General features: G+C 43.2%; 1 protein-coding gene across 2 annotated transcripts in view; it reads right to left on the bottom strand.

The window, feature by feature from the left end:
• Positions 1-21,674, bottom strand: part of LOC109311255 (netrin-4-like) — an 86,342-nt gene that overhangs the window by 11,098 nt on the left and 53,570 nt on the right. For both annotated transcript variants that reach the window (XM_019536811.1, XM_019536810.1), the window contains exons 4-8: positions 14,339-14,465; positions 11,555-11,743; positions 3,819-4,032; positions 2,847-2,983; positions 953-1,021 (exon numbers count right to left, since the gene is read on the bottom strand). In XM_019536811.1, the coding sequence (XP_019392356.1) occupies positions 953-1,021; positions 2,847-2,983; positions 3,819-4,032; positions 11,555-11,743; positions 14,339-14,465 (736 nt within the window). The remainder of the gene's footprint in view (positions 1-952; positions 1,022-2,846; positions 2,984-3,818; positions 4,033-11,554; positions 11,744-14,338; positions 14,466-21,674) is intronic.

Genomic DNA, 21,674 nt, shown 5'->3' on the forward strand with positions numbered 1-21,674 from the left:
ATTTTAAGTAAATAACTAATCTCTTCTCTGTGTTATTTATCAGCTAGTCTCCACCAACAGCTTGGAGACAACTGGGAGTATATAGGACTTCCATAAAAAAGAAAACCAAAAGATAACACAACAGCCAACAGTCTGAACTTAAGCACATTGATTCAGGGCCATGGCAGATGTGTTTGAAAATCAGCAGGCTTGTAGTGGATTTGTACAGCAACCATCCTCACCCCTTAAAATTTGTCTTCTTCTGTAGAAACAAGGCTTCTCTACAAGAACTCAGTGTCACATGGTGGAATTCACCCCAAGGCAGGAGATCTCCTACAGGACTGCAAGAGTGTCCCATGGCTACAACCATCCTGTGATGATAACAAGAAACTGGAAGAAGCTACTTAGCCTTTTGGCCTGACATATGGTTGCTCTGACAGAGCTGGCATTCCTCTTGGTTTTGCAAGATCAAAGTCTGGTCTCACAAACAAGCTGTATTGTGCTATGTTATGGTTGTGCCAAGTCAAACCCCATAGCAGTTTTTGGTGGCCATGTCCCTTCCATCTTGGGATGACAGGATACAGGTGCTTATATACCATGGGGATAAATATGTTTTTCCCTTGTTGTTAAGTGGGAGGTTTGCTAAATGAGAGTTTCCAGAAGAAAAAAGGACTCCTAGTATGGAAAAAAGCTAAGAACTGTTGCAGGATGCACCCATACACAGAGAGGTGGAAGTACATGCATTGAACTCAAGAAGCCCAGGCTGCTTGTGCTCAGCACTGAAGAAGCCATTATAGGATGTTGTTCTCTGAGCGACCCTGGACTAAGAGGAGTCTCTGGACAAAAAGAGGAAGAAGAAAAATCTATCTCTGATTTCATGACTTAACCAGCCCACGCTTCACAGGGTCCATCTAGCAGCTTTGTAGACAACACTATGGATTTATCGTACCTTGAAGGAACATCGGCCACTTACCATACGCATATTTCATTTGGCAGAAATCGGTAACGCTTCCAAGCACTTTTTCTTTGCACACGCACTTTTCTAGTGGGAGACCACAAAGCACAAGGGGTTGAAATAGGGCCAAAACAGGAAAGAGGAAAGAAAATCAGGTGATGTTCATATATACTGTTATATGTTCATGTTACTCCAGTAACATGGATAAGCAAAAGTAAAAGTAGAATGAGCTCAGTTATTTGCCAAACTTGCTAGCAAAAAGGATCTGAAAACTGAGTAGGAAGAGCTCCAAAATGGGAGTTCCTCACACATTAATAAACTGATGCCAACACAGAAATAGGTCAGAATCAGATCTGGATATAAATGTGTGACTCATGCTCTTGTTAGACCTCATGAGCTCAGGAGTGTTGACCCTTTTCAGTACTCAGATAAGAAACCTCTCAAGGTGCTTCCTGGAAAAAGTGCTGGTGATTCAGTAGTTTCCCCCCTTCCTTCAAGTTGTTATACAACCAAAGATGCCAACAGGTTCTGTCTTTCACATGGTATCTAAAACTGAGGCCTTGACCACTTCTAAACACCAACAGCTCTATCATTCTGCTGGCCCAATATACTTGTTACTTTATCTGTTTGCAGTATGCTTTACTTCTCCTGAGCTATTGTGTAATGTGACCATGTGCTGTTTTCAAAATACCTTCCCGGTAATACAGGAGAAGTTTTGGTAAGACATGACTGGGAGCAGTTATGTGACAGTGTAAAGAATCAGTCTGGACAATCTATGTGATTTTTTACTTGCCAGCTTTCTGTAGGGGGGAGCTGTAGCAGGACTCTGCAGAGCATAAGATGAAACAGTAGTCTTGCCCTTCTCTATCTCCATCCTATCCTGGGCTGATATCCTATGTATCCTTCTGTGTTAAGACTGGAAGCTCTCTGGGACAGAGAATGGACTGTCCATTTTTTACTCACTTTACTAAGGCTATTGAGAAGATGGATAAATTTATATTTATGGACAGTCCTTTGTTTATATTGAGTGGTGCGGTGGTCAAATGGAGCAAATATCTTGCTGTGACTAGAGGCATGAGTTGCCAGAGCTGCAAATGGGCACCTAGTCAAAGGGCATAAGTGGCTGGGCATCATGCTAATACTGGCACCACTCCCTTGTGTACTAGTGGCTGAGAAAGTGATGATGTGCCTTAATCATGCTGGCACAGTGGGCTGTTAAGCTTGGATGGACCTTCTCATCTTTATTCATGTTATGATCTTTAGTTTATGAGATAGACCTTCAGTGGAGAGATACATGTAATAGCATTCTAGAAATTTGAATAAATAAATAGTGTAGAAATTAAATTAGCATATCCTAGCAAAAGCCAGGTGTATTCATGGCACTCTACAGGTATTAAATGTCAGGGAACCTAATCAGGCAGCCAGGCCTGAGTTAATTGCCTAGGCAACCACACTTGCCTTGAGTATCTGTTTGACAGGCGGGCCCCTAGCTAATTAGCTGGCTAGCTTCCTGAGTGGCTGCTGGAAGTGTTGCCTCTCCATTTAACCCCAGCTTAGCCAACAGTTTTGACCCTGGTCTGCTTTGGCAAGCCTCCTGGTTCCTGTGCTCTCTGGCTTTCCTGGTTCCTGACCCTGGTTCGGCTCTGTTCTCAAACTTTGACCTGTGGATTATCCCTTGGACGTGGTAACTTGACATCTGATTCCTGGACTCTGACCCTGGTCTGTGTTTTGGACTCTGCTCCTGGATTTCTCTTTAGACCTGATAATTTGGCTTCCAAACTCTGACCCAGGCCCTGACCCCTGCCTTTCCTCCATGGCTTAACCACTTGGCCAGACTGCCTATGGCCTAACATTAATTAAGCAAGCAATAATTAGCACTGAGTGCAAGGTTTTGTAGAACTCTAAATGGTACCTGGATGTCTCAATGCAGAAAATCCCTGCTCATGATCGTTCCATTTCCATTCATCTTCACTTTCATTGGCGGGTGTGTGAATGAGGTCTGGGATTCGTCCACCAAGGGGGACATTGAAAAATGGCTTATTGTCATAACTAGGGGTAGAAACAGAAGAACCATCTCCCATTAGGGTATGCAATGTTTATCAAAGAGGTTAGCTTCTTTAATAGTTTAGTATCTATAATTTCTTTAAAATGACTGAACTAAATACTTGCAATTTACTCAGCACTTACTAAAATCATGATGACCGCAGGTACCCACAAGATCAGACCCACCAAAATTAGTGGGAGCTTAGCTACTCAGTACCTCCCTGGATTGGTACTGGTGGTTTTTCTGGAGATTCAGGTCTTCTAATTTTCCATAGGAAACATACAGCTACCACATCTGTTGAAGCTTCCCCACATCACCCCTGATCTAAAGGGGCCATCATGTTGGGCAAAGGAATAGTTCAGCCTCAGTGGCCTTTTCAGGCCTTCGCTGCTTTCTTGAAACAGCCACCACAGGAGCCATTTAGTCCCTGGGGGTGCTTTTTGTGACATGGGTTCATGCCACCCAGGAACTAAAATAAGACTCTGCCCCTTGCTTCACTAAAGACACAGACCAACACAAGTTCTTCAGGTGCTTCAATTTATTTCGAAAGCAAGTGAAGCAGTCAAAGAAGCTGAACAGAATCCTGGAGGGCTTTGCCTTTCAGAACTGCTTTTAGATGGTACTTTGAATGTCCAACCATACTAATGGCCAGGAAGCCACTCTGTGACTTTCTGTATGACCTACCACAAGGACTATGGATGCAGAAACTTGTTTTGTTCCCCCAGTGCTTTATCCACACCTTCAACTGTGTGCAGGCCTCCAAAGGTTAATATTAACTTAATCTTAAAGACTCCCAAGCAACTCAAAACATTAGCTTGCCATAAAAAGGAGCTCCTTTACCCATTGAAACAGTTTCCAGTGTGCTGGTCACAGTCTCTGGCACAATCACAAGGACGACAGCCATTTTCTCCAAACCCCCAGTATCCCATGAGGCATCTGTCACAGTTCGGGCCTGCCACGCCTGGCTTGCAGTAACAGAATCCAGTCTTCGGGTGGCACCGCCAGCTTCTGCTGACAGTGGCATTGGCTGAGCCCGTAGGTTGACAGGAACAAGCTGAAGAGATATGATAAGAAACAACCGAGATTATGTGCCAGAGGGTTAGCTGTTTAGGTGATATTTCTGCAAGGCTGATAAACCCCAGGACTCCACTCACTCCTGACACTCAGCAGTACTGATAAGCATTGCATTCGCAGGTGTGGTTCAACCTGGAAGTGGTATTTTGCAATCCTGGTGAGACATTTTTCCCTCATTCAGCAGAGCAGTAGATTAAAACAGAATCTATCTGAGACCCACGTGTGTGCTCACCCCATCTACTAACAGCCAAATCCTCTACATTTGCATTAATGCACTTTCTCTATTCACACTTAAATTTGATACCTGCATTTGCAGGTATCAAATTTAAGCTCAGTTAGCCCCAAACCACCATTTTTTTAAGTGAATTAAGGGTGCAGACATGTAGATGTGCACCCTAATGCACCTTAAATTTAGGCTAATGTGCCTTAAAGCATCTTGTGTAGATGCACCCAGAGAGGAGTTGTTAGTGTAATTTTTGATTGTTAATCTAACTTAATCCCAACTACACACTTGGTCCAATAAAAGATATCACCCTAAGAAATCCTTGATTGTCAGTGTAATACTTGGGGAGAATTACCCAAAGCAATGAAATGAAAACAAGGAGGAGAAAAAAATCAGCTGAATATCAGGACAGAAATTCCAGCCATGAGCTCTATTATTCTGTAGAATAATACCCCAGGAATATGGTGGAATCCCTATTGCCTAGTAGAATTAAAATTAAACAGGGTGAAATGTTAATAAAAGGAGAACAAGGAAAACAGTTCTTTAGCAAATGTTCATGGCAGATGGATAAGATGACTAGATGTGTTTTCCATCTCTCTAGCCCACAATTTTTTTAGTTTGAGTGGTAGAAGTCCATGTTCTCTTTCCAATGTTATTTACATGCAGTAGAGTTACTGAGCATGCTACATCTGTGAGTTTATTACAAGAAGGAAGAGAATGAGAAGAGATCTCCAAACCCACTAGAAATATTCTCAGCTACAACAGCTGTTCTCTTTGTACAGCTGGAGATGGGGTGGAAGAGCCAAGTGCGGCTTCCAAAGTCTGCTCCCATTTCAACACCAGCTCTGGGGTACTTAGGAACAATTTGGGGACTGCTGAAAACTGGACCAGCTTGTTACAGCTCTCAGGAACCATTTCACTAGCAGACACAATCTGGAGCCCAGTACAATGCTAGCCATGCTACCAACATGCTCCCTATCCTAGGGACATTATGGAGTTGGGAGAAGGCCATACAAAGCTGACTAGCCTGGCTGAATAAGAGCTTGGACATCTCCCCAGGAGGGGGATTCTAAGCTGGGACAGCCTGGCATCTTGTCATCTTCTTTATGCTGCCAGAATGATCCTACAGGACTGGAGCACAGAAACTCTGGCCCATTGATTTGTGTTGCTAGAATAGGTTTGGAGATGTGGCAAACAAAGCTGAATCTCTGCCCAAAATTCAAGCTCAGCATCTACATTTTTAGTCCTTTTCATCATTGAAAATTGTGGTACCTTCTGGCTTGTGCTGGTACCAGAACCTTAAGTGCCAACACATCATTATTTCCATCATCTGGAGGCAGAAAGGAACAAAAATCCCATTGGCAAGACCTGCCGTAGCAGAAATTTCCAGTCAAATGTTGGACACCCAGGATGTCCAAACAGCTTGGATCAAGAGCCAGCCTTATGGATGCTTATCTCAACCAAATATGAACTCCAATGCTTTTGAAGTTCTCTCCTCAATGCTTCTCATCAAACTACTTTTCTTCATGAGTTCACAGATAAGAGACCTAATGAACACACTGATTCCACACATTGCTTTCCAAGAGTGGGGGAGTCTGATGATGAGGAATGATAACTGCTGGGGTGATGGATTCACTTTTACGCACATCATCACATTTATCATTCAGAAAAGAAAATATCTTTTGGGAACATTAATAAGTGAAAAAGCAGCATTGATGTGGTTTGTGTAACGGGTATTTTTCTTGTGATCTGCATTAGATTATTTTTTCACTCTGTATTCTTCGATGCAGTATTTTTAATAATATTATTATACCGTGCTGTAGATTCAGTTGTTTTTAAGAGAATGCTACCACAATAGCCTCAGGCCAGAGAGTAAGCGTGCCATAATAAGCAGCGTATTTGACACAATGAACCAATTAGCTGGTGGTACAGTAGCAACAGTCTCTCCTGCTGTTGCCCTGCAGGAGTCTTGAGTTTTGAAATCATCCCATGGTTTTTGCTCCCCAGGACATAGGGGTCCTGTGTAACCTCACAGTGCACATATGGATCAGAAATTTCATAACTGGCTTCTGTTTTTTAGGGCTCAACTTGAGACATCCTGGCCCTGATTTTCAGGAGGCCTGAGTACTCACCATGCCAAAAACAGAAGCATCTGATAAAATCTGATGTATTTGACAATGCTGTCATGGGCTTTGGAATATGGGAAGTTAGCGTTTACTGTACTACAGATATGTCTGAGCCACAAACCTGGAATTATTTGAATCCAAGCTCTTTATTTCCCCTAAATACCTGTATAATTAGAATCCAGCTGCCCAGTTCATACCTGACATTTGCCAAAATTCACTAGCATTTGGATCCAGGGTTCTAGCTTGGATATGTCTCTAGTTTGCAAATTGCTCCATCTCCTTTCCTCTTCCCAGGTTGTAACAGCTGGTGTTAGACATCCGCTGATGCAAATTTGTGTAGCAGCAATGCAGCTGTACTAGGTAACACCAGTTGAGACTAGGAGCCCTGAGTCATAAAGTGTGGGGTCCATTATTCCAGCCAAGGGGAAAGTGCTGCAATGGGTAACTGAAGGGAGGTAAAGAAAAGGTGCATAGGTTTTCTTGTAAGATGAGGATTTGCATAACAGAAAGTGGGCATTGCCCCCAATTAAAAGTCTTGGCATCCCTTGCTGGGCTGAAAAGCAAAGTCAAATAAATACCTGACACTTTCAGATGAATTATACAAGAGGCTTGCGAATGCTCTCCTCAGCCTGAATTTACTTAATGTTTCAGCTTGGGTGTATGCACTGTCTAGCTTCCAGGCTGTTGTATCCAAACTTCTAATTATGTACCTCCAGGTAATGCCCAAAACATGAATCTGAATGTCACACGCTAAAGGGCAGCTGTTGACGACCCAGGTTTTATCTAATCATAGATTTGCTGATAAATCTCATGAATAAAGGGACATAAGCAAGTTCCTAACCGCTAAGCTCCCAGCATTTGACAATACAATGTCTTTCCCTGCTGATTTTTGCTCTTTTCCTCTTGGCAAACACTAGTTTTCTCCCCATCCGCTTCCCATTCTGACAAAACACAAACCAACACGACAATGGCTTTATTTGTCAAAGGCATCATCAGTGATGTTAGGCACAGCGTGCAGACAGTTCTGGCTCAGAGATGGCCAGTCAGAGATGGTTCCCCCCACTGCAGCAGCAACACAGCACAATATGACATGGCTGTGTATTAGAGGTACATGCTGATAGTCACCGAAGTAACACAAAGCATCCACATGGATTTTTCCTGACAGCTGCTGTCATAAGATTTTTGTTAGGATGCTACTGTTAAAGAGAGAACCAAGTAATGAAAGGGGTGGGGGGCGAGTAATAAAGTCCCCGCTGCTCAGCTTCCAAATAAATCTGTCTGCTCTCAGCACAGCTGTTTCCAGGCTTAAATAGACACAAGTGGAAGGCACAATATTGGTTGCAACAGGATGGTCCCAAGCAATAGGAAAATAGCAGGTGCTCCACACCTGTGCAATGGACTCAGAGACAGCTAGCCTGTCACTGCTGCTTAAAAGTACTGTGCAAGACACAGTGAAGTGCAGATTCAAACAGTTTCATGAAAAACTGCCATTTTTTTAAAAACAAAACAAAGTCCTTGGAGTGTGATGCATATTCCCTGGCAAATCACAGTGGTTTTTGATGCAGGTCAGGTTTGAGGCTGAATGCCCTACACAAATGCCCCTTGCAACAAGGACAACAGATATTCAGTTGTAGGTGGTCACCACATTGGTGGCTGATGAAGAAGAGACTGATTCTGACAAAGATGTCATTGAGCCCACCAAATATTACAAGTAAAAGCTTTGTTGCTTTAAGTGGGGTAAAGAGGAAGGAAAGGAACAGCTTCCTTGAGTGTGTGTGTACATGCACGCATGTGCACATTTTAATGTTCAAACTCTGTGCTTAGAAAAAGCCTGCATTTTTTTACATAAGCAATGAGCAAGTACAAAAGATGGTGTCGATTTAGAAGTATCCTTTAAGCCTCCAAATAAGCCACAGGAAAGAGCCAAGGATACAGCAGCTTTTCTAACCATTGGTTAGGAAACAATTAGGCTTCGCAAGGCTTCCGAGTCAAAGCTCCCTTACAAGTCTATATTCAGCCCGTTTAATCCTGCATTGTCACCCCCAATAACAAGCAGGTGTGTGCTGTGCTCTGTGGCTCTTTTCAAGTCCTTTACTTTGTTTTTATCTAAGCAGTGTCAAAACAAAGCTCTGCGCATGACCTGGCTCTCATTCATCCCCAGCTGCTAGGAACAGGAGAACCAAAGAGGTCAGAGACGGGCGAGCTCTCCAGATGAAAAGGAATGGCAGACTCATATTTATGTATTAAATCTCAGCTGGGATTTTTTTTAAGGGACTGTCTTTGCAGTCTTATAAATGGAAAGTCAGTGACAAGGGATTTGGATAGTACCAGTGTATCCCATTGTTATACAACCCCCTCTCCCCCTTTTTTTCCTAGCTGTGATTAAGAGAGAATGCTGCTGATTATTATGACTAATGCCTAAAGATTCCTTCTGAGCCTGGCAGAGTCCCGTTAACTCGTCAGGAGCCCGAGGGGGCTGTCACAGCAAAACCTAGACTTTGCTCTGGATGGAAGAGCACTCTTCAAGCGTGCTTTCTCGACAGGATTAATGCAGCATTTCATTCAGCTTTTTCATCAGGTTCCCTTTCCTAACTCAGCATCTACTGTACACACAGGATGAGTTTGGATTCCCTGGGGGGGCTTTTCTCCTTTCCCTGCAAATATGAAGCTGAGAAACAAGTTGCTCACACCAAAAACATCTGTATGATCTGCTGTGTCCAATTCACTATTGCTGTCTGTCATTTGCCAGGATCATCAAATGCTGGGATTATGTATTTAGTTTTCATAATCTGGTACTATCTCCATGCTTTCCTTAGGCAAACCAAGCTGAAGTGTACCACCTGCCATATCCAAACCCCCACAAACTTATTCTCCCAGCTGTAGCAGTTCTTCCAGTGATCAGTAGACTGAGGTGTGGTAAAATGCACATGCATGGGTTAAATGTCACTCACGGACAAATTCTCAATCTTCCAGATTGAGCGCATGGATTTGACATAAGAATGAGGGTGCTTTATGGTGGTCAAGGGGATGAAATCTTTCCCTCAAAAACCCTATTCCTGCTCTACCTAATATAATTTCTTCCTTCCCACAACCCTAGAGCTTCAAGGCCCTGCCTGTCCTAGTGCTTGTGAGGTTGCAGTCACTGCTGGTGCTGCCCCAGACTGAGTAAAACACAGGGAGATTTCCTGCCATGTAAATGCAGCATTGCACATATGTGCATACTCTCTCTCTCTCTCTTTTTCAAGATAATTTCTGCAACTCAGTCTTCTCAATATACAGGAAGTCATCCTATTTAGGTAATCAGCTAAATGTCATGGTGGGAATTGCCCTCCTCATCTGTCAGTAAGGTGGAAAAAGGCATAAACTATTATACCCATTAAAAGTATGTCCCTCTGAAGAGGCTGACCAAACACTGAATGTCCCTCCCTGTTCCATTCAACTAAAAGGGTGGCACATATTTACCATTTATTTTCTCTAAATAAAAACGTGTGACCTTTTCTTAGGCCTCATACCAGCAAATACTCAAACTCAAAGTGTGACTTCAGGCCTGCAAGAGGTCCCATCCATGCTTCAGGACAAGTCCACACTTAGTGCTATGTCGAATTTGAATCTTAGTGTGGAAGCTGTACCTGGTAGGAAAAAAAAACTTTTGTGTTCGCCTTTGGGAACCTTTCTATGCAGCATCTATCATGTTGGGTAAAAAATTTCTATTCCTTACAGTGCTGGCACAAGAAGCACAACTATTTGAAGAGGATATATTTTTGCTTATTAGACTGTATCCCACTGAAATGTTTTCTTTTTTCTTTTGTAGAGTACTGGCAAGATGTACAGAGAGGATGGTAACCAGACCAGACAAAAGAAGCAGAGGTAAGACCAAGCTCTGATTTCACCCTGGCAGCCTGTTCTAGGTTTTCTTCCAAGATAAGCTGTATTTTTAAACAACATTTTTTATTTTCTTGTACTCTCCAGTGCTCCTTGACTTTAATGATTATCTAATATTACACATGATGCTAGTTACCTCACCATCACCCTGCTGTCACATACCAGAGTTTGTACCCAGATACTTTCAGGTACCATGGGACTGAAATCTAATCTACTGGAACAACCATTCATGCTTATGACAAAACTTTGCTTACAGTACTTCCTCTCAAAGCAGGAATGAGCTAAATGAGTTATCTGGAAAGCTCATCATAACAAAAGAGAATTGGGCACATGGTAGGTCAGCCAGGAAGCTTCCTTCCCCATCTCTCACAACTAATGAGTCTCGAGGCACAGTTATGTTATCAGAGAGAAAAACTGCAGGGAATGTCAAGGTGTAAGCTGGCAGTAAGATCCAAAGAAACATGAATGTGAAAGAGCAGATGCATAGAAAATATTATAAATAAGGTACATGTGATACTGAAGATCAGAAACAAGAGGGGGTCTACCCAATTTGTCTAGAGTATGCTTGACCAGAGCTATCAAAGGGACACATTGCACAATGGATAATGACAGGAATTAATACAGGTCACAAAGGAGAAAGTTCCTCTATGTCAGCAACTCATGTCAGGAGTGGGATGAAAAATAATTTCAGAGATGAGAAAAAGATCTTCACTTAGAAACACCGGAGGGAAACTGTCCAAAGGGGGAAACAAAAAGATGAATTGTTACCAAATGTTTAAATCTTCTACCCTGAGATTAAATGGAATCAAAGGTCTAAGATCTGGCAGGAAGTCCAGAGCCTCAGACTCTTTCCCCACCCCTGACAGTCAATATTTTACGTTTGCTTGCACAGAGGATGTAAAATCAAACTGTGGCTTACTGGACCCTCACAGTAGTTGGAATCTATATATACAGTGCACATTGTAAACCTCTTTGGGGTAGAGCTAAATGAAAAATTGGACTCACTAAGATAGGAGCAGCAGCATTTTAAATTCAAATGTAGCAAGAGTGAAACCTTCCTTAAAGATTAAATGGCTTCAGAGAATCAAGTTAAGAAAATCAGAGCATTAATTTGATAACAGGAGGAAAGGAACTGTTTTATGAGCTGTTTCCACAGGTAGCTGTAGCTAACTTTAATGGTTTGGATCAGCTCAGTTCAATATATAATGTTCAAACCCCAAAAAACTTTTGCCACTCATTGGGCCCATGGTGCATGTACTGGAGTTACTTACGTCTGCAGGCTTCAGGAGAAGACATAGGTTTCTCCTTATCTCGGTAAAACCCAGGTTTGCACCTTTGACACCGATGCCCCTCTGTGTTATGTTTGCAGTTGTCACAGACTCCACCACTGCGTTTTCCTGATGCCAGCCAAACACTCAGGTCAAAGTGGCAGCTATCCGTATGGTTGTGACAGCGGCACCCTGTTAGGGAGCAAGAAACCACGCTGCTCATTCACTTTTATAATGCTTACAGTGTATGATCCCATTCAAGTGACAAAGTTTTGCTGCAGGGAATTTTTCCATAAATTAATTTGTTCCTATGTTTTGCTTCTGTCCAGCTTCCTCAGTGCAGAAAAATAACTAAAAATCTCAAAGCAAAGGAGGCTTCTGGTAATGACCAGCAGGCTTGGATGATCAAATGAAAAAAACAGTTGTCCCAAACTGTAGAGATTACCTTAGCCTCAAAATTCCACTGACAGATGAGCCTGAACCAAAACCCTGCATCTGAAAACTGTCTAATTTTGTAAAAGTTCATATTCAAGCCCAGATCTAAACACTAGAACATGTCTCCTTCCACTATCGTCCTCCTATTTATAACCTGTGAGACATAAGTTTTTGGGTCATACCAGATAAACCTCCATTAGGGATGGTGGGATATTTCTTGGCAACAGTGATTTTGGGCAGACAGCTTTGATTTTCAATACAACCAGTTTTTTTCAGAGTGTCTGCTTATATACGTATATTTTCAGCAGACACACCTGAAAACTATAATATGTTGGCCCAAACTTTAATTCAGCACCTTGTGGACAGTACAGTTTGGTTACCTCTTGCCCCTGTTCCCCTCTATACACTGGTTACAGCTGGTTTCCAGTTGCATCAGATTTCCCAGTGTACTGTGGCCTTGTGACTCCCAGCATATACCACCATCCATCAACAAAAGGGGAGATCCCACTACATCTGGGGAAACACAGTTTGATCAAGGAGGACACAGGGGTCATGAGAGATCCAAAATGAGCCTCTGATTTGGGCTGAGAGTTTTTTTGGAAAAATATATATTTCACGGGTTATTTATTTATTTATTTTTGTGGCCCATCAAACTTCTCAGCACAACCCCTGCTATTATTATTTGCATTCACAGAATTGTAGAAAATTGGGGCTGGAAGGGATCCCAAGAGGTCATCTAGTCCAACTAGTTCTAGTCATTTGTTAAGCTGTTGCTTTTGCAAAGCAGATATAATGACAAAGAAACAGATTTTTGGGGACATTTCAGTGTCTTGAAAATCTACCCTGAAGCAGGCAAGCTGATCCCACAACAAAGCTGTCGCCATCATTGGCAAACCTCTCCAGATCTTTCTTTAAAAGGGCACACCATTTGCTCAGCTTGATTAATGCTGACTGTTTTGCTCCCAATTTAAGCTTCATACTATGAAAGACTGGATATTTTTTTTTCTCCCTAAGTCATACCAGGCACATGTCTACAAGATGCAGTAATGTGCATTAACCTATTCTACTTCATTAGCACATCGTGGCAAAAATCATGCTAATGTGCAATAGAATTAATCAAGCACGTATTAAGCATCACAAAAAATTTGCCTTTGCTACCGCACATTAGTCTGAGCTAATTCACCTTTACATGAATGGTGCATGCCCCCAGTGGCGGGGGGGGACACAGCTGCGCCAGCGGTGGCAGGAGCATGGTGGCAGGACCCTGGCAGTGGGGAGCTCCTGCAGATGCTGCCGGCACTTTTTGCAGGGGGGTGTTGGTGAGCGCCAACCACGGGTCGGTGACTGGTGGTGGCCAGGGGCGATAATGGACCGCCTGCAGACAGCGCCGGCGGTGCTGGCAGCGGGGTGGTGAGCAGTGATTGCCAGCAGGCACCGCCCACAGTGTTGGCACTGCCTTTTTGTAGGGGGTGCACTGCCACATGCAAGGGGTACATGTGCACCCGTGTGCACACCCTACACGTCACCCCTGCATGTTTATGTAGTACCTCATATTAGAGGTACGACACCCAACACACAGTAGCAAAGGGACATCAATGCAGGTGTAGATGCACCCACTGTGAATTGTTTTAATCAGCAGTTTTCTATGCTATGTTTTGCACTTTGCTAAGTGGTAAGAAACAGAAGGACACAGATTTTGAATACTTCCAAACTATGGGGGCATTTGGATCCATGTTTTTAGTTGATTCCTTTATAGAGATATAAGGATGTCATGAAATTACGATTTCAGATCGGCAACCATGGGTGTTGTTTCTGACCACTGCAGATAGAGGGGTCATCTGTTAAATCCAGATTTAGCTTTTGATTATGACTCTCTTCTATGACCACATAACTTACTTGTTAATAAATACATACAATGACAAATGATAATTTTGTGTCATAATTAATACGAACTTGGAATCAACTCATTTAAAAAGTTGTTGAAACCTTGTTCCTACACACATACTAAAGACAGATCACTGAATCTTCTTTTGTACCATGACATTTATTTCCTTATGCCATATTAGCATACTACAGTTCTGTAGAGTAGGGAAATGAATGAAGGGATGTGTTTCTTTGAAGAGCAGCATTCTGTCTTGTAAGTTCAGTATTTCAGTAGATCAAATCGTTCAATTATTTTAAAAAAACGGCATTGATTGAAAGGACTTTCAATCAGTTGCTTAGCAGTTCATTCCCCATCTGTTGCAAGAGCACCATAAATCTAGACTGGATGAATTATGTATTATAGAACTTTTACTTAAACACTGATTTATTGTCCTGAGACCTTGGATGATTAAACTCCCTCCCACTTACTTCTGCATTCATTTGATGCACCAGTTTTTCCATCTCCTGGCTTCCAAAGCTGGTCATTGTATAATGGCGCACACCTCTCACAGTGGTCCCCTGCTGTGTTGTGTCTGCACACACACTTCCCATGGACCTGTCAGGGGAAAGAGAATACATTCAAGCAGATGAATGAATCAGTAGGAAGACTGAACATAGAACAACCTCATAATGAAGGGGGGTGTTTCTACACAACTCCTCCTCACGGTTACCCAGCACTTTCAAGAAACCCACACAGTCTACAGTCTCTTCATCTCTGTGTGCAACCTCTAATGGGTTCTTCTTCTGTCTTCATGTCATTTTGCCAAATCTGGGGTGTCAATAAAACTCTCATTCTCTTTGCTGAGATGGCAGGTTCACTACTAGGTTATCACAAGATTCACAACTATCAGGTGAACAGAAAGTAAAAGAGCCCATAAGTGCCAACTGATTAGAGAGTACCTGAGCAGCTTTGCTCAGCCACAGAAGTACTCAAAGATATATTCCAAGGAAACACTTTCTAAAGATGCTGTAGGGGGATGGGGGTCTCATGCTATGTGATGGTGAGAGGATTATATTGTACCTGTAATGCTGTATTCAGTTCTGAACGTCTTGTTATGAGATAAACATTGAGAAATTGGAGAATGTTCAACAAAACCAGGTAGAAGGCTGGCAGGACCAAAGAATGAGGGCACATTACAAGAAGGAGGTATGCAAACTCAGTAGTGCTAAGGTGAAATGTGATAACACCCCATAAAATATTTGATGGAGTAAACATTGGAATGGAAGAGAAATTATTTACTGGTGCAAGAGGGTAGAGTTACTGCAAAGTTTTTCCTGTGACTATTCACCTGACTCTTTAGAGAAGTTTATGTCCCTTCCTGAGAATATTTTTGTGCTCACCTTTTGCTGTTACAAACAATTCCAGAAAGAATGGATTCTAAATAATATGGTAGGGTATTTCCAGAAACACGCAGCAACCTTGAAATCCAAGTATTTCATACTTCAGGATATTGAGGGGGATGAGGATGATGATCCACAGGTTTCCGTTACAGCAGAGGTATCAAAGTCACCCGGCCCCATGGGCCAGACGACTGCTGGTCCATGGGCTGGACTGAACCCACAGACTACCCCCACATTCTGGTGCGCTGTGGCTGCTGCAGGGCTGTGCTGCATGGCCCTGGAGTGGCTACTGTGTGCAACACAGTCCTGGAGCTGCATGCAGAAGGGCTGTGCTGCACATGGCAGCTGCTCCACCACTCAGCAAGCATTGCAGGGGGTCATTCAGCACATCCTGTATGCTGCCTGTGGGTCATTCCAAGAGCCACAGTTCGAATACGGGGGCGGATGATATGGCTGGCTCGTCTGTTTGACACCCCTGCATTACAAGTTGCCGTTTAGTGCATGAGTTTCTGTAGTGTCTGAGCATGTGCTAAATCTCTCATGCCAGCAGACGTAGGGGGATATTTTACATAAGGACTTCCAGAATCTTTGCCTACAAGTCTTGCAAAGGAAGAGAATTACTTGGGAAGAATGTATCTCTAGCAGGAAGTTGCCTGATATCAAGCCTTGGGGAAGGAAAGCTCACAGGTGACTATCAGAGTAGTGGTTGCAGGTCAGGAGCGTGCACATCACAAGACAGATTCTTAGCAGCCGAGCAGGCAGTGCAAAGAAAACAAGAACTGAAGATTGCCCTCCCTTCACGTGCATCGTTGAGTAGACCAAGCTCTGCAGTTGCTCAACTCAGACCCAGTGCATGTGACGCAGGGGGGAGTTACAATTTTCATTTTGACTGGAGTGTGACTCTAAGCTGAGCCTTACTCTCCCCCGTAATGTAAGTAATATTTCTCCATGGACCTTTCTGCAAGTCAGACTTTGTATTTGAACTTCCAGTTCCTCCCACCTCATTATGGGCAACCTGGGATCAGAAGAAGAACGTTATAAATAATAGGTACCTTAACATTTTCCTCCACCCCAACCCCAACTCTCTGCACCAATTTGCTCCCCTCTGCTCAGGTTGCTAATCCTCTCACACTAGATATTTCACGTAGCTAGCAAAGAGGCCAGCTTGCAACTGATGCCACTGCTCCTCTCTGGCCAGCTGGCAGATTTGCTGCTGCACAGAGCGGTTGGCTGCCTCCTCACGGAAGAATGAACACAGACTTCAGGGTATGCATTTCTCTCTCAAAAGTCAGCACCAGGAAACCTCAGAGGGCTGCATTACATAGCATATTATGTGGTGCCTCACTGGACCAGCAGCCATGTATATTCCAAACCTTACTACCTAATTACAAATTAAAGAGCTACAAATACAGAAAGAGTTAATTAAATACTTTGCAGGGGATGAGGTCCTTTTAGTATAGAGGGGGCCAGCCTTTTTGGCTGAAGTGACACAAATTAAGCTCTTCTCCAGCCCAATCTGCTGTTATGCTCTCTGCTCCCTGCCATATCTGTCACCAGGCTTCCTGTTCCCTCCCCAGTCTGACACATGCTATTCAGAGACTGCCCGTGTCACTGGTGGCAGATGTGGTACAGGTTGGCCAGCCCTGTTTTAGTATTCAGGGTTTGCCTTACAGGTGGTGAGATTCTCGTCTCCAGGCACAGGCATCAACCTAAGCGCAATCTGTACTTCATAGAGACCACACAGTAGTGGGGAAGTATTGAGAAGAAAAAAGGAGGAGGAAAAAGGTTTGTTCTTATTAATTGATTGTAAACATATCCAAACTGTTCCCAAAACCGCACACTGGCCTTCCCCAGTTTTTCCAGCTTTTCTGAACCCAAATCCTAAAACTAGTCCCTCCCGGAGTTTGGGAAAATACTACTGGATCTAGATGCAAACCATGTATATTGGGTCCATGTCCTTTTTGAACAGGTGTAAGATTTTTGAAGACACCATGTTTATGATGTGTAGAAAATGACCTTAAAAGACTATTAATTTGTCTAGGTCTAGGGCACAGAAGTTAGAAACTGCTAGAATTAATCTGGTCCAGGCAACATTAACTTTGGCTTCATAGTGGGTATGTATTATAGATTCATAGATGCTAGGGTCGGAAGGGACCTCAATAGATCATTGAGTCCGACCCCCTGCATAGGCAGGAAAGTGTGCTGGGTTCAGATGACCCCAGCCAGAAGCCTATTTAACCTCCTCTTGAAGACCCCTGGTGTAGAGGAGAGCACCACCTCCCTTGGGAGCCCATTCCAGATATTGGCCACTCTAACTGTGAAGAAGTTCTTCCTAATGTCCAGTCTAAAAAGCCGCGGTCCATTATATTATGGACTTCAGTTAAATACTCACATACTATGTTTTTCCTGCCTCATTCAATACACAGGATGGATGATACTCACTAAGTACATCTACACAGGACACTTCACTGCACATTACTAATGTTCAGTAAAGCATCACTGTCTACATGTGTACACACAATTACTGCACAGTACATTAGTCTAGTGTGCCATTTTCTAGTACTTGTAGATACAGATACTAGAATAACACTGCATTAACAAATGTGCTGTATTGCACATGTAGACACTGACCGGGAGCAATTTGCTCCCAGTCAGCCTAGGCAGCAGGGGGCCACAGGGGGGTGGTGAGAGCCACTCTGGCTCGGTGGGATGCTGCTTCCCTACCCTGTGCAGATTGGGTCTCAATCTCCATGGGGCAGGGAGGCAGCTACCTGCTCAGTGAGACATCTCCACATCCCCTGCTCCCCCATTTGGGGCCAACCCAATCTGCCCCCATCTGGGACGCAGCTACCCACTGAGCTGGGTCAGCTCTTCCCACCCACCAGAGCTCGGGGCTAAGCCCTGCACCTAAGGGGAGCCTGGAGCTCCCCCGGCGGCTGCAGGGGGTAGGGCAGAGCAGGAGCAGCCCTGGACTGGGAATTTTCTGTGCACAAAATCAGGCACATTAATTGCACATGTAGAAGCATCCTCTGTTATTCCAATAGAGAAGAGTAAGGAGAGGATTCTGCATGGGATTTGTCTTTGATGTGGAGGAAGCAAGTCCTTGTTCAGGAAAGGGGGAGGTAAGTTCATTTATTTGGTTACCTGTTTCTTGATATTAGGCTTGGTTGCAATTGCTAGTGTTTGGGTTCTGTAATTTTACTGCCATTTGTTGTTTTTAGACTGCTTGGTGGTTGTGTTGTAAGTTGGATAGAGGTGGGCATGACAGAGGGTTCCGGTCATTGATCATGGCTAATGAGCCATTATAACCACTAAGCCTAAACACAGGGGCAGGAGCAACCTAGCCAAAAGGCTTATAAAGGAGAGCAGCCAGTGACCAGCAGAGCCAGTGAACAGAAAACAATTTGCATAAAATTTTTTACAGGGTATCTGGAGAGCAAGGGCATTTTCCATTTTTTCTTTAAGGATAGAGACCATGAAGAGAAGACGTTGTTGGAACAGCAGTGCAGGAGATGCTAAGCATGGAGGAAGCACTGAAGATGGCTCAAGGTTGAAGTTTCAGGATATACCTTATTCTTGACTGGGAACCTGTGGGATGTTATACAGGCAGTTCTTGGACTTATGACACAATTGGTTCCTGAAAATGGCATCTTAAGTTGAAACGTTGTAACTCAGAACTGATTTTTCCATAGGAAACAATGTTATAAATGGGGGATTGGTTCCTGAACCAAGGCCCAATATCCTGTTTTCACCAAAAATAACCCAAAATTTTGTACTCAATCAATTGTAGATGAGTACTATAGCTACATTAATGTATTTCTATTGTAAAGAGCAATCATATTGATTTGGAAGTCTTTGAGGTGACTTTGCTGGATGTTTTGAAAGGCTCTTGGTTGGACTTTTTGAAGGGCCCTTGACTGGAGTCTTCTCAAGAGTCTTGGCTGCAGGTTTTTCTGGAGTCTCATCTGCTTTCTTGAAGAAAGTGTCCAAGGAAGTTTGGACAGATGATCTCTAGGGAGATGGGTGACATGGCAAATTGTTCACCATCATGGCGTCACATCAGATCAAGTGTTGTAAAGTTGAAACTGAAGTCAGAAAGTCAAAATGGGGTGTCAATTTAGAAATGCTGTAAGTGCAAGACGTTGTAACTCAAAGCGTTGTAAGTCAAGAGCTGCCTGTATATGCAAGAAGTGTCATGTGAAGATCTCAGCACTAGAGATGCATCTGGAAATGATTGTGGACTTCAGACAAGGATTTTAAAGACATTTTGGAAGAAAGGAGGCTACAGAGATTACTCAATATTTGCAGATCCTGCCGAAGAGGAGAACCTGGATGGTAAACCAGTAGACAAAAAGGGTGATTCATAGAAGCTGCTATCCACAAAGAAAAAACAGAGGAAAAAACTGTCTAGTAGAGAAGAAATTGAGTTGAGGAACAGGTTTGCTCACTGGAGAATGAGGAGGAGAAACAGACAGATTCAGAAGATGGGTAGCATAGAGAAAAGGAATAACTATCCCAACAAAAGGAAGGAACAAGGCTGATATTTAGGAGATTATGAGAGAGGATGATCTCCAGACAGAAGAAAGAACTGGTCATTCACAGCAGTGCCAGGAAGAAGCAGGTCTGTGTGACCCTTTCTTCCTTTTCATGTCCTTTTGACAAGGTATGTAGCAGATTTTGCAGTTTTGTTGGACTCTAACAGGCCTGCGTCATGAACAAAAACTTGTGACCTCAGGGCTGTCAACCATGCCACCCCGGTCCCATGGTTTCTGTGACTGGCAACTCCATTTTAAGAGGACTCAGCAGACATCTCACCAGAGTAGGCCCAAACAATGGGAAGGTATGTGGTCTGTCAGGAGCAAGTATATGGACATAAAGCTGCAAAGGATCCCAACAGGCATGAGGAAGAATCCATTGATCATTCATGCTGAGACAGATGACACTATAGATTTCCCTGGGAATAGATCAAGAATGAGTGCACTAAGCTAGGAAAAAGTGGAGGCACAAGTGATCTTCTCTAGAGCTTTTCTGGCTCCCAAGAGGGGATGATGAAGGCAAAACAAGATGACAAAGATGAATAGATGGTTCAAGGGTCGATGATACGAGGAAGGCTTAGGGATATTTGACCACTGGGAGGCATCTCAGAGAAGAGGACTCTCTTGACAGATGGAGTCACTGGATTTTTTAGACTGAGACTGGCAGGACTAAGAAGACTAATATGTAGAGCTTTCATCTAAACTACATTAGCATGTGAGCTTGCAGGCCTGGTAGCAAGGACTTTCAATAAAACTCTAAAGTCTACATTGTTATTATAGGACTACAGAAGAGCACATTAGAAGAAAAGGACAGAGGAAGAGAAAGACCGGGTGTATTACCAATAATTACTCACAGGAAAACTATGAACAACCGGCAGTGAAAAAGGTAAAGGCCATCCTAGCAGCTAAGGTACTTGATGGAGTGATAAGGAAATATTAATGTCATTGGAAAAGACCCGCATGAGACTGCATATAGAATTCTCAGTAGATCTCTCATCCTTGTTCAAGAGAGAGAAATTTATATTAGAACAGATACAAGGAAGGGCTATGAGGGTGAGCAGGAAAGCGGTGAATCTACCTTATGAGAGGAGATGAAAAGAGCTTGGTTTATTTAGCTTTGCCAAACAACGGCCAAAAGATGGTATGATAGCTCTAAAAATATATCAAGGAAATAAAAATCAAGAAGGGAAAATGACTATTTAAGCTACAGGATAACATTAGAACAAGAACAAATGGACATAAACTAGTAATGAATTTATTTATGCTGAAAAGTAGAAGATTTTTAACCATAATAGGAGTCAGTTGCTGGGAACAAACATCTGCTGGGAGTAATACTTTTGAAACTCCTTCAGCTTATGATGTTGAGGACAAAGGAGGTCTCATCCAGTCTTGTTCTCTAATATTTCTTTTTATTCCCATTGTCGAGCGTGTGGCCTTATGCACTACTTACCATATACCAAGGGTGGGCAAAATGCGGCCTGGGAGCCAGATGTGGCCCACCAGGCCATTCTATCTGGCCTGCAGGGCCCCTAAAAATTTAGAAAATTGATATTTATCTGCCCTGGGCTGCCTGTCATGCGGCCCTCAATGGCTTGCCAAAACTTAGTAAGTGGCCCTCTGCCCAAACTAATTGCCCATCCCTGCCATATACCCTTCATACCATTTGCTGGCTACAACATTTCTTATTTCCTTATGGGCTTTCCTAGGATGCCCATTACTGTGATAGCTGAGGGCTTCATAAATTTAAATCATTTTATCTTCACAATGTCTCTATGAAGTAAGGTATTATAACTATTATTCTTACAGTTTCATAGTTTCTAGGGTCGGAAGGGACCTGAGCAGATCATCTAGTCCGACCCCCTGCCATGGCAGGAAAGAGTACTGGGGTC

The sequence above is a fragment of the Crocodylus porosus genome, unplaced genomic scaffold (genome assembly GCF_001723895.1).
Source record: "Crocodylus porosus isolate Cpor-Errol unplaced genomic scaffold, CroPor_comp1, whole genome shotgun sequence".
NCBI lineage: Eukaryota > Metazoa > Chordata > Crocodylia > Crocodylidae > Crocodylus > Crocodylus porosus.